Source organism: Aspergillus nomiae (assembly GCF_001204775.2).
Source record: "Aspergillus nomiae NRRL 13137 chromosome Unknown contig00662, whole genome shotgun sequence".
NCBI classification, from domain to species: Eukaryota; Fungi; Ascomycota; class Eurotiomycetes; order Eurotiales; family Aspergillaceae; genus Aspergillus; species Aspergillus nomiae.
In genome coordinates, this window is record NW_015378717.1 from 1 (window position 1) to 10,698 (window position 10,698).

Here is a 10,698-nt window from a genome sequence, read left to right on the forward strand (position 1 = left end):
CTCCGTATGTACTAGTACTAGTATTGGGATGTGATCATGTGATCGATGATGTCGACGGTTACTGGTGATCGGTTTAAGGACGGGGGTTTGAAGGTTGGGTGTTGTTTTGAATACTTTACGGTAGGTGTTGTGTGATGTTTGATAGGTACTTTTTCTTTTGGTCCTTGTACTACGCATTGCGAGGTCTGTAGGGGTTGGACGGCCAGTCATGATCTTAACTCCGGCCATGTAGTTATCAAGCTGGGGAATGCTAGAGTCATCGCCTTAGATATCGCAGTGATATTGTCATATTATACACATGCGGGAAAAGAAGGGCAGTCATGCACGTCAATCTTAATGCTTGACCGTCAGTCACTCGATAAAATTTCCTGTTATACTGCCAAAGGAAAATGGGCTCCATCGCGAGATGAGAAACTACAGCTATTGCGACTCCAAAGTACCATTGACCAGCGGCGCAGATTGGCCTTCATCTTCCAGGACAACTTGCCAGTCCCGTACGCCTCCTTTCCAGTCTGCAATTCGACCCTCACGTACCCGGACGGTGACCACCCGGACGTCATCGTCGATAGCGATGCTGGGCCTCCGTTGGCCGGGTTGTTGCGGCTGCTGCTGGCCAAAGAGCCCCATTTCCTCCTCGAAAGTGTTGTTCTCCAGATGCTGCTCTTTGCACCAAGCCTCCTCCTCAGAGCCAGGCTCCAGCACACGGGCCGAACCGGCGATGGTAGTAGAGATACTTGATAGTGCGCTCGTGTTCAGGTTCAACAGGAGACTGGCCAAGGACGAACGGGTTGCGGCGGGAGGCGGGGATCCGTCGCGCTGACCTCCGGGGTTGGGTGCACGAGTGGGCGGACGGTGTGACACCCAATCGTGGACAAGCAGGGAAACATGCGGATTGGTCAGAAGATGATTAGTCTTGCGAGAGGAAGGATTTGTAGTCATGATAATCGTTGGATACTGGTCGTAAGGCGTCGAGGGCAGGTAGGTATAGGACATGAGAGAGACATGAGGGGTCAGACCGTCACATGTTGCCAGGTGAAGCTAGCGACAGTAAGTCATTGTCTTCATAAAATAACCAAAGACCAATCCAAATCAATTTGTAGAGCGGAAACCTACAAATCGTGAATTCTTCAAGCATGCGATGACCTCTTGGGGCAGCGTGGTGGCCACATGTGGATGGGTTGTCGTGGCTGATGCCTCATATGAGAGGGGAGGGTTCAAAGTATCCGTCATGGCGTCTGCGCAGCGTATACGATACTAGTCATATAATGTTGTACAATGTTCACACAGAGGTTCCGATCGTCGATCTTAGCTGTCGATACAGGCTGAGCCGCTAACGAGAGGGAAAAGCGAAGCGTTGTTCCCGTGAAGCTGTGGCGGGGATTCGACGGTCGTAACCGCATTGAGCCGGAAACACTAGTCCGCTTCGGCTCGGATCAAGCTCGGACCATTTAGCGGTGGTTGCTTTCCCTTCGACGTCATTGGGTATTTGAGCTCTTTATGGACAGTAATGCTACGTAGTAGTTTTTGGAAGTCCGTGGTAATAGTACTTGGTACTTGTAATTATCCCCTTGCTCCATGTAGACATACTCCTGCAGATCCTAGGTGGCTTAGTTTGCCCCCAATATTAGGAAAAGATGAGCTGGACAGTTGTCTCGTCATGTTTGAGATCAATAGACGTGGAGGAGGATAAGCATCGTTTTCGTCATAATAACCTAAGTTATGGAGCAAACCGCATTGCAGATCGGCGAGAACGTAGCAAATTACAGAACATGTCTGTTGTGTATGAGCGACCGATAATGTCGGACTTATTGTTCAATTGCAGCTGGTTCATACGTTTCTAAGTAGTGATTGCAATTGGTGGCGTTGCTCCTCCAAGCAGCCCAATCCGCAAGCGTGGCTGTACTAAGTACTCCGTACTCCTAGTAGTATTGGGTGTCGTGACTGCCAGAGTCAAGACTTCTTCCCCGCACTCAAGCTGTTTCCCCAGCTTTCGCCTTCGACCTTCTTCCACCTCCCATCCTATCAGCTCTTCCATCTTCTGCAATCCGTGTGTCACTTAATTTACTAACTCTGCAACCTGTCGCGATCTGTGGGCAGTATCCGGCAGCCATTGTCTGGATTTACTCTTCTCCGCCTGATCATCGCTGACGAACAAACTAACTGCTCTCATTTGATTCGAGTGTAACTCCTGCAACACCTCCCTTTTAACCGTTCGGCAAGCCATCGCGTGTCGACAGCAACCTTACCCCTGTCCTTCGTCTGTGCTTCCACATTGTCCCCCTCTCTTAAATCCCCTCTTGTATCCTCTTCATAGCGTGCCTACTCGTTGTCACCTCGCTGTTGTCAACTTGCGTCGCTGCTAACCAACTGTTGTGGTTGTCCTGTTTTGAAAGTTGCCCTTTTTTCTGTTCTGTCAGAAGCATTTGTCTTAGCATTTTTTTATCTCATCTGCACGGTATTTTGTCTGTATACGAATAACAAGCATGCTCGCACAACGCATTTTCCGACCGGTGTCCTCGCTGGTCCGGCCTTTGAGCTCCTCTGCTACTGCCTACCGCGCTCCATCCATTCGCGACATTACCCCCACCTCAGCCGAGGAATTTGTTGCGCGTCAGAAGGAGTTCCGCGAGAATTTGGAGGTGGCTCGCAAAAGAAAAGAACAGCAAGAGAGTCAGTCTGTCGATGCCTCTACTTCTGCCTCATCATCCCCTGTGTCCCGTGATCGCTTCCGTGAGTACGCTACCGCTCCCACTGCTCCGGGTGCGAGCAATGCGAGCAGTAACTATAGCCCTGCTGTCTTTGACGCTGCCCAAGTTCTTGATAATAAGGCATTGGGCTCACTTTCTACCCACCGTATTCTAGGAGAGGAACAACAGCAAGAAGCCAATCAATTGCCTAAGCGCGGTCCCTTGTCTTCGCTCATCTACGGAACGAAGGAAGGTCAGCAACTTGACAAGGATATCGAACGCTCGTTCTCCCAAGTCCTCGCTCGCGGCAAATACGTTCACTCGATCGTCTTCCACGAGGTCAAGCCCGATAGAGTAGACGAATATGTTGACTTGGTAGGGCAGTGGTACCCCCGCATGGCCGGCACTGAGGAAAACAGGGTGAATCTGGTGGGAAGCTGGCGGACGCAAGTGGGGGATAATGACACCTTTGGTATCTCCAATCAAACTTGATCCTTTCCCGACCCCTTGCCATGTCTGTGGAGTCAGAGTGCTAACACTAGCTCTGCAGTCCATATCTGGGAATACCAACGGTATGAGGGCTATCATGCATCCCTCCACAACATCTCCCGTCATCCGGAGTTTCCTGCATTTGACCGCAAGCTGAAGAGCTTGATCAAGAGCAAGAAGACGTCGCTGATGCAAGAATTCTCGTTCTGGCCAACGACCCCACCCCGACGACTAGGCGGTCTTTTTGAACTCCGATCCTACACTCTTCACCCCGGTAACCTTTTGGAGTGGGAATCGCACTGGCGAACAGGCCTCAGGCTCGCCGCGAAGTCATGGAGGGGGTTGGCGCCTGGTTTGTTCAAATTGGCGACTTGAACACTGTGCACCACCTGTGGCAATTTGCGAATCTTGAAGAACGCAAGATTTGCCGGGAGCAGTCATGGGGTATCGAAGGATGGGCAGAGACGGTGCACAAGACTGTCCCTCTCATCCAAAGCATGCAGAGCCGGATTCTGATTCCTATGCCGTGGAGCCCCGTTGGCTAAATGCATTGTACTCCATAGTCCAGGTCGATGTGCGATGATAGGCAAGGTCCTCAGGAAGCGCCCAGTCCACGGCGAGTACTCTACCGAAGGAAACCGAGTATCAAGGTTGTGGATGGACCGAGATCAATGGGGCGCAAATACACTGTATGGCTTGGAGAACAGAGTCCGCCGATCTCTGGGGGAAGAATGTAACGGTTGCTCCAAGTTTCAGGCATTATTTACGGAGTACGGAAAGCTTGGTCGCTCCACTATCCACTATCGAATTTCAACTAAAGCAGCCATAGGGCTCTTAGTGTATCCAATCCGCACTAGCATTATCGTCATTTCGTTTATCATTGTATTTAGAAATGGATTCGGGAACATCGTTCCACTGGTCTTTTCTCCAAGTTTACGTGTATCACATTACTTCTTTCCCGATGGATTCATATGCTGCCTCGGGTTGCTACTAGCATGCTTTCTCTACCCCTCTTTTCTCTGCAAATGATGGACGACGATCAGGCAAGTGACAACCATCTGTGCGATGCACCGTGGTCTTGGGAGATGACCCGGTCCTCCCAACAAAAATACATCCAGCGAATGAGAGGACACACGTGGGTTGAGGAAGCCGGCAGAATTTCTCCACCAAACTTCAATTCTGACGACTCTCGTAATTCGATGCGGATTCCTTTGCGACTCCCCGCGCGGCATTTCTGCAACAGCGGTTTTTGACCGGCAGAAAAAAAAGAAAGTAATTAATGCCTGCTAAAAATTTAGTACTAAAAGGGAACATCAATCAACAAGAGCTGCGCGTATCCTGTTTTTCTTTCGTCTCGTTCGTATTTCGCTTCTTCCTTTTGTCTTTGGCTTCCTTTTCTATCCTTGGATCTTTTCGACAGCCCAACACCTACTCCCAGACTTTCCCTTGTCTCTAGTCCTGTTCTTTCCCCCTTTCGGAGTGACACCTTGCCTTACTGTCCTTAATTTCACCGCTATCTTTGTAAAGCCCCAAGGCCCCAAGCAAAAATCTTTCTTCCCACCGTTCTCTTCGTAGCCGGACGGACAAGAAGAGTTTCTCCCTGGAGAACAAGACCAACGCAACATGGTGTACATCCGGGAGCATCAGCTGCCCAAATTGCGGGAATACCGCTATGCGGGCGTCGACCACTCGCTAATAAGCCGATATGTCCTGAAACCATTCTATAACAATATCGTGATCAAATGTTTCCCCATGAGCATGGCGTGAGTAGTGACGCTTCTTCATTCCCGCCGGTATCCGGCCTGGCTAACAGCCTGCTTGCCTTAGTCCTAACGCCGTAAGTCTTTAATTCTCCGACTCATGGCAAGAACGGGAATTAACCGAAGACTGGTAGATCACCTTAACTGGTTTCTTCTTTGTGGTAATCAACTTCCTCACGATACTATGGTACAACCCTACTCTAGACCAAGACTGCCCATCTTGGGTTTATGCCAGCTGCGCCGTGGGATTGTTCTTGTACCAGACATTTGACGGCGTAGACGGTATTCAAGCGTACGACCTCTCTGCCCGTCTCTTGATAGTTGCACAACGCTAATCCGGTCATAACAGACGGAGAACTAAGCAAAGTGGTCCTCTGGGCGAGTTGTTTGACCACAGTGAGGCAAACCTACCCTTGGATGGCAACCCGGTACTAATTCATCTTTCAACCTACAGGCGTTGATGCGTGCAACACCGCTTTGGGAGTGTTGATCTTCTGTGCAGCAATGAACTTTGGCCAGTCATGGGCTACTGTTGTGACCCTTTGGGGATGTACGTCGTACTCTGTGCCAGGTAGTAGTCAAGAGGCTAACGTGAAATAGCAACCATGACATTCTATGTTCAGACCTGGGATGAATACTACACCCAAGTGCTTACCCTCGGCATTATCTCTGGCCCTGTGGAGGGTGTCCTGACACTTTGTCTGGTCTTTGGCCTCACGGCTTACATGGGAGGAGGTAGTTTCTGGCATCAGTCAATGCTGGAGACCGTCGGTGTTCCAAAGTTGGATGCCATCCCGGAGCAGCTGTACGACATGCCTTTTACGCAGTGGTATCTGGTCTACGGCGCGATTGTGCTCTTCTTCGCCACTGGATCGAGTATCGTGCATGTCATGCAAATTCGGAGAGAACGTGGACAGGACCCCATTGCACCACTATTTGGTCTCCTTCCCCTTGTTGCGGTGTGGACGTTCGTGCCGGCCTATCTCTATCTTCAACCGACTATCTTGGAGAACTACATGGTCCCATTTGCCCTTTACGTGGGTCTGGTCAACGCATACGCGGTGGGCAGGATGATCACTGCACACCTGGTCAAGGCCAGTTTCCCTTACTTCAACGTACTTCTTTGCCCCCTTGCTCTTGCTGTTCTTGACAGCGCTGGCTCCATTCTCGGTCTGTGGCCCAGCGTGCTTGGCGGTGGAGACGGTCAGATTGCATTCATATACGCGTGTCTCGGTCTGGCGATTGGTGTTTATGGAAGCTTCATCGTAAGTCCCTCTTGCCCCCACATGTTCCTCGACTCGAGACTCATCAGACCACAGCACGACATCATCACCACGATATGTGACTATATCGACATCTGGTGCCTTACTATCAAGCACCCCTATGTGGAGAAGCAAACCGCGAATGGACAAGTGGATGCAGTTGAGAAGAAGATGAGCTGAGAGATAGAGTGCCAAGATTTCAAGTGCATATCAACTATGCGAAGACTGCCGTCTCTCAGCTTCCCATGGTGAGTGTGTCATACACAGGTGAGAGTTTCTTTCCGATTTTAAGTTTGCTGGGTTCATGTTTCGGGTCAAAGCATTGGAGCGTTGGGTTGGCTTTCTGAATTGGGAGTCATGCTGTATAAAACTAAAACAAAGATGTCGGGCCATTCATCCTGCGATGCATATGGGCTGGAAACCTTTGCGTCACATGTGATGTCTAAATGTTTGATTAGGTTGATAGAACAATACTACCTTAATGTTGTAACGTGATCTTGGGGCAGAATGTCGAATGCCTGGTTGCCATATCGGGTCAAGGATCCATGGGACGAAAGGGACCGTACAAAGTACCGCGGGGGATAGCAGGGAGAGTAATGACGACGGCAACAATGCGATGGCTCTGGAAGAGTCCATTCGGGAAAGGACCTTTGGGAACCTTGAACGCCGTGAGGTAAGCAGAATGGCGGCCGTTGATTGGGGGAGATTCGAAACGGTACGGGGTAAAGCTGCCGGAGCCGCCAAGACTCCTCAAAGAAGTAGTGTTAGCGAGGGCTTGAGCCCTATTTTCCCAGAAAGGGCCAGTGGGTTGAACGGGAGCAGTGAATTCCCTTCAGAGTTTGCCCTCTCCACGAGACCACCTTCTTCGTTCCTCACCCTTCAAGCAGGCCATCTCCATCAGCGCACCATTCAACTTTTATCGCTGATCGACTTTTAGTCTCGTCAAGATGGTAGGTTCTACCCCGTTTTGCCCACCCATTACCTCGCGGACATCCCTTCGACATAAGCAAAGATAAGGAGTGCGACTCTGCATCTCGTGCTCGCCATCGCCGTCGCCTCCCGAAGCCCGCTCCCATCGAAATCATCCAAGGCCACGCTGCTAACCAGAATTTTTCTCCCCCGACAGGTTCTCGCGGTCGACCTTCTCAACCCTACGCCTCAGGCCGAGGCCCGCAAGCACAAGCTCAAGGTATGATAAGACACCAATTCTGGGAACCGACAGAGTTGGTGGGTTTGGATGGCTGACTGGTACCCTCCCGACGTTATAGCAACTTGTGCCTGCTCCCCGCTCCTTCTTCATGGACGTCAAGTGCCCCGGCTGCTTCACCATCACCACCGTTTTCTCCCACGCCCAGACCGTCGTCGTCTGCGCCGGCTGCTCGACCGTCCTCTGCCAGCCCACCGGTGGCAAGGCCCGTCTCACTGAGGGCTGCTCTTTCCGCAGAAAGTAGATGTCACGACGCAACCAGGCTGGAGCGATGATGAAAGACATGTGGCGTTTTTCGATGGATTAATCTAATCTTTTCTTTGAGCAAAACTCAGATAGAAGATGGAGTCCTCGCCCCCTTGCGAGAAAACCCCTCAAAAAATACAAAGGTTCGAAGGGAAATGAGAAGTACCCAAGCAGGCGCAGCCATTTCTATACCAAGTTTCCACCAAAAAGCGTACATGGAGGGAGTTCCGGATATCTGGCAATGATCGGTCCATACTATATCAACCTTTGCCTCTTTTTTGACTACTATCGAAACGTTGTTTGCTTTTATTCTTGTTTTATGCTGTGGGATCCGTACGACATGATCTTCTCCCGACACCTTTCCCGTCATGGAAGGATATGACGGGTGGATCCCACCATGGGGCATATCTGCATGAGCGTTGCCGGTTGATTCACGTATTCGGATGTCAAGGGATTTGAGTGTGGATTCCTCCCCTATGACGAAGATGAATAGCTGGTTGCTGGCATTGCTAGGACGGCGGATGTGACTACGGGTGAAACTTGGATCCAGTCCGGCAGATAGCGCTTGGTGCTGGCAGGATGTAGAAATACGGTCCTGTTGTAGGCTAGCCTATCTGATCCGGACGTTCAAGCCGTGTACATCCCTCGCTGCTATGCAATTGTATTCATGTTCCAGATTATCCCGTGGATTGCCCTTGTAGTACCCTTGTAGTACCCCTGTAGAGATCCCCGTAAATACCTGGTCCCACTGTAGAGTAGATGAACGCAGCCACTGCCGTACATTGCTTTGGACGGTGGAGTACTGTTTAGGCCACATCCGTCCTAGGCGTCTTCATCCTCTGTAGTATAGAGAGTTGGCTGCTCCACAGTGGAGCCTTTTTAAACATGTACTTCTAATTACTCCGTAGATACGCGCTTCCTATAACCCCCTCTATCTTCAATTCCCGGTCTCAATCTCCTTTAATTGAAGAACCTAGAATATGCAATATATCCGCGCCGGTGGTCTATTTCTAAATTCCGCTCGACATTCGGATGTTACCTGATTTTCATATGGAGAATACCGACTAGTTTAATATTCCCACGTCCCGTTCACACTAACATTGAACTAATCCAGACGTAGCCAGCAAATCCTCCAGGTTCTCTCCCATGTGGTGCAAACCCTGGGAATTAATTGGACGCTCGCAGAGGCCTTAATTTAAAGCCAACCTCTCTAGACTGACGAGGACTATTTAGGTAAGGAGGTAGCGTTGAGCGACAGGATCAATACTTGTATTGTCATCATCGTCGCTGCCGGTGTTCCTTGTCTCTCTACTATTCGAGAAGCATGGAATTTCCCTCGTGTTAAGTTAGCTTTGTATGCCGGTACATTATAGTATTCTTTAATACTCTATAAAAAACTTGTACACATCGACAACCCCGAAACGAAGTCAACCATGGCCATTCAGTTGCTTTCACAACCAAGCCCTAGTTTCAATTCCAACTAGATCCTATCTCATACACGCACCACGATTCCAAACAAACCAAAACATGTCCAAGCTTTAGACAGCATTAACCGCCTGAGCCTTCTGCTTGATAGAATCCCCAAAGTCAAGTGAACCTCCCCCCATCATGAGCATCATCTGTGCCATGGGCCCGCTGCCCTCGATCAGCTGTTCAGAAAGAACATTGCGGCCGCGGATATCCTGGAACTCTTTGACGGTGGCGGGGTCTGCCGACTGGAGCTTCTGGGCGTCGATGCTCCTCAGTTTGTTGTGGGTGTTGCGGATGAAGTCATGGATATAGAAACCCGTTGGGTGGGGTTGGCTGCCGGTCATCATTGGGTGGGATTCGATGGCTCTGTTTGAGATGGTTCTTGATTAGTTCATGTTGGTTGTGTTTACTATTGTTTTGTCTCTTTGGGGTTTGACGTATGGTAGAGAGGTAAAGAAACGAGTCGTGATGATGATATTGGTATAAGAACATACGCCAGGAGCTCGCTCATGCGGGTGTCGAGGGTCTGGATCTTGTTTGCGTCGGCCATTCTGGGTGGTTTTCGGGTTTATTGGTCTGATAGGAATACTGTGATAATCCTGATGATGGGATTTGGTATAGATGGATGTATTTGTTGATGTAACGCTCAAGAAATTTAAATTTAAAGAGGGGTTCAACTTCTTTTCTCCACTTGGTGGCTTATCTTATCGCCTGATTGGTACCTGAATGCGTTCTTCAGGAAATAAGGAATGGAGCCAGTCCAAGTTGGACTCAATTTTTAGAGGAGTACGGGGTATTGTTGTTTGTTTCTGAGTTTCGAAATCATGCTTAACGTGCAGGTAGGTATTTATGTATACACACCCTGGGCTGAGTGCGATTGTTTCTGGAAGTTCAGGAACACAGAATAATACTCGTGTCTCTCTTGAGTATACACTTCGCATGGCGACCTATAGTAATGCCTGAAACTTGCCAAGGAAAAGGAGTGCCAGGGCCACCCATTGGATGTATTCGGTGTAGTACTTTCGGTCTTGTTGTTTCGCAATATTCAGCCTCGGGTATTGTGAGCCACCTTCTCCAGGGACCTAAAAGTGCAGTGTATGCATGTTATCAAGATCTCTCATGCAGTATTCATTTATACATGATCTGGTGGACGTGTTCGCTTGTCATAGGTCCTTGCTGTATACTCCCACAGTGCATGATTCTGACGTAAGTGTATACCTTCAATCACATACATGCAAGTATGTGCCTTTGGGACAGGGTATCGAGAATCACTGAACTGATCTAGTATTTCAGGTACTCGGAGAAAAATACCACAGCTAGGATGAAACTCCAATTGATTCCCACGTCCTGCAATGCAGTGCCAAACTGGTCTGTTTCTATACTTACCATGGAGGGGGAAAATAATGCCACCCTTTCCCGCCTTCTTATCTTATCGATTCTACGATACAATTCCAACTAAACCATACTCATTCCCCGATCAGATCATCTCATCATCCCAACGAATCCTCCAACAACCCCTCCAAACCGAACCCTCCTCAACCCATTCCAACAAATAACCAAAAGAAAGAGAGAGGGAA

At 49.5% G+C, this 10,698-nt stretch overlaps 6 protein-coding genes across 6 annotated transcripts; 3 read left to right on the forward strand and 3 right to left on the reverse strand.

Annotated features, from left to right (window-relative positions):
• Nucleotides 1–420: 420 nt before the first annotated feature.
• ANOM_010966 (pyridoxamine 5'-phosphate oxidase family protein) lies at nt 421–1,230 on the reverse strand (the record flags this gene model as incomplete). The annotated part of the gene is made up of 2 exons (XM_015556222.1): nt 421–1,038; nt 1,114–1,230. The coding sequence occupies 2 exons, from the start codon at nt 1,228–1,230 to the stop codon at nt 421–423; spliced, it is 735 nt and encodes a 244-aa protein (XP_015401139.1).
• Nucleotides 1,231–2,006: 776 nt separating this feature from the next.
• On the forward strand, nt 2,007–3,721 carry ANOM_010967 (NIPSNAP family protein; the record flags this gene model as incomplete). Its single annotated transcript, XM_015556223.1, has 4 exons — nt 2,007–2,670; nt 2,863–3,159; nt 3,238–3,450; nt 3,507–3,721. The coding sequence occupies exons 1-4, from the start codon at nt 2,484–2,486 to the stop codon at nt 3,719–3,721; spliced, it is 912 nt and encodes a 303-aa protein (XP_015401138.1). The 5' UTR covers nt 2,007–2,483.
• A 1,078-nt stretch (nt 3,722–4,799) lies between these two features.
• Nucleotides 4,800–6,378, forward strand: ANOM_010968 (aminoalcoholphosphotransferase; the record flags this gene model as incomplete). Its single annotated transcript, XM_015556224.1, has 7 exons — nt 4,800–4,939; nt 5,004–5,013; nt 5,071–5,228; nt 5,286–5,332; nt 5,391–5,486; nt 5,537–6,201; nt 6,256–6,378. The coding sequence occupies 7 exons, from the start codon at nt 4,800–4,802 to the stop codon at nt 6,376–6,378; spliced, it is 1,239 nt and encodes a 412-aa protein (XP_015401141.1).
• Nucleotides 6,379–6,809: 431 nt separating this feature from the next.
• ANOM_010969 (40S ribosomal eS27 domain-containing protein) lies at nt 6,810–7,649 on the forward strand (the record flags this gene model as incomplete). Its single annotated transcript, XM_015556225.1, has 4 exons — nt 6,810–6,871; nt 7,136–7,148; nt 7,211–7,387; nt 7,467–7,649. The coding sequence occupies 4 exons, from the start codon at nt 6,810–6,812 to the stop codon at nt 7,647–7,649; spliced, it is 435 nt and encodes a 144-aa protein (XP_015401140.1).
• On the reverse strand, nt 7,298–7,690 carry ANOM_010970 (uncharacterized protein; the record flags this gene model as incomplete). Its single annotated transcript, XM_015556226.1, has 1 exon — nt 7,298–7,690. The coding sequence occupies one exon, from the start codon at nt 7,688–7,690 to the stop codon at nt 7,298–7,300; it is 393 nt and encodes a 130-aa protein (XP_015401136.1).
• A 1,499-nt stretch (nt 7,691–9,189) lies between these two features.
• Nucleotides 9,190–9,671, reverse strand: ANOM_010971 (uncharacterized protein; the record flags this gene model as incomplete). Its single annotated transcript, XM_015556227.1, has 2 exons — nt 9,190–9,487; nt 9,616–9,671. The coding sequence occupies 2 exons, from the start codon at nt 9,669–9,671 to the stop codon at nt 9,190–9,192; spliced, it is 354 nt and encodes a 117-aa protein (XP_015401137.1).
• Between the last annotated feature and the right edge of the window lie 1,027 nt (nt 9,672–10,698).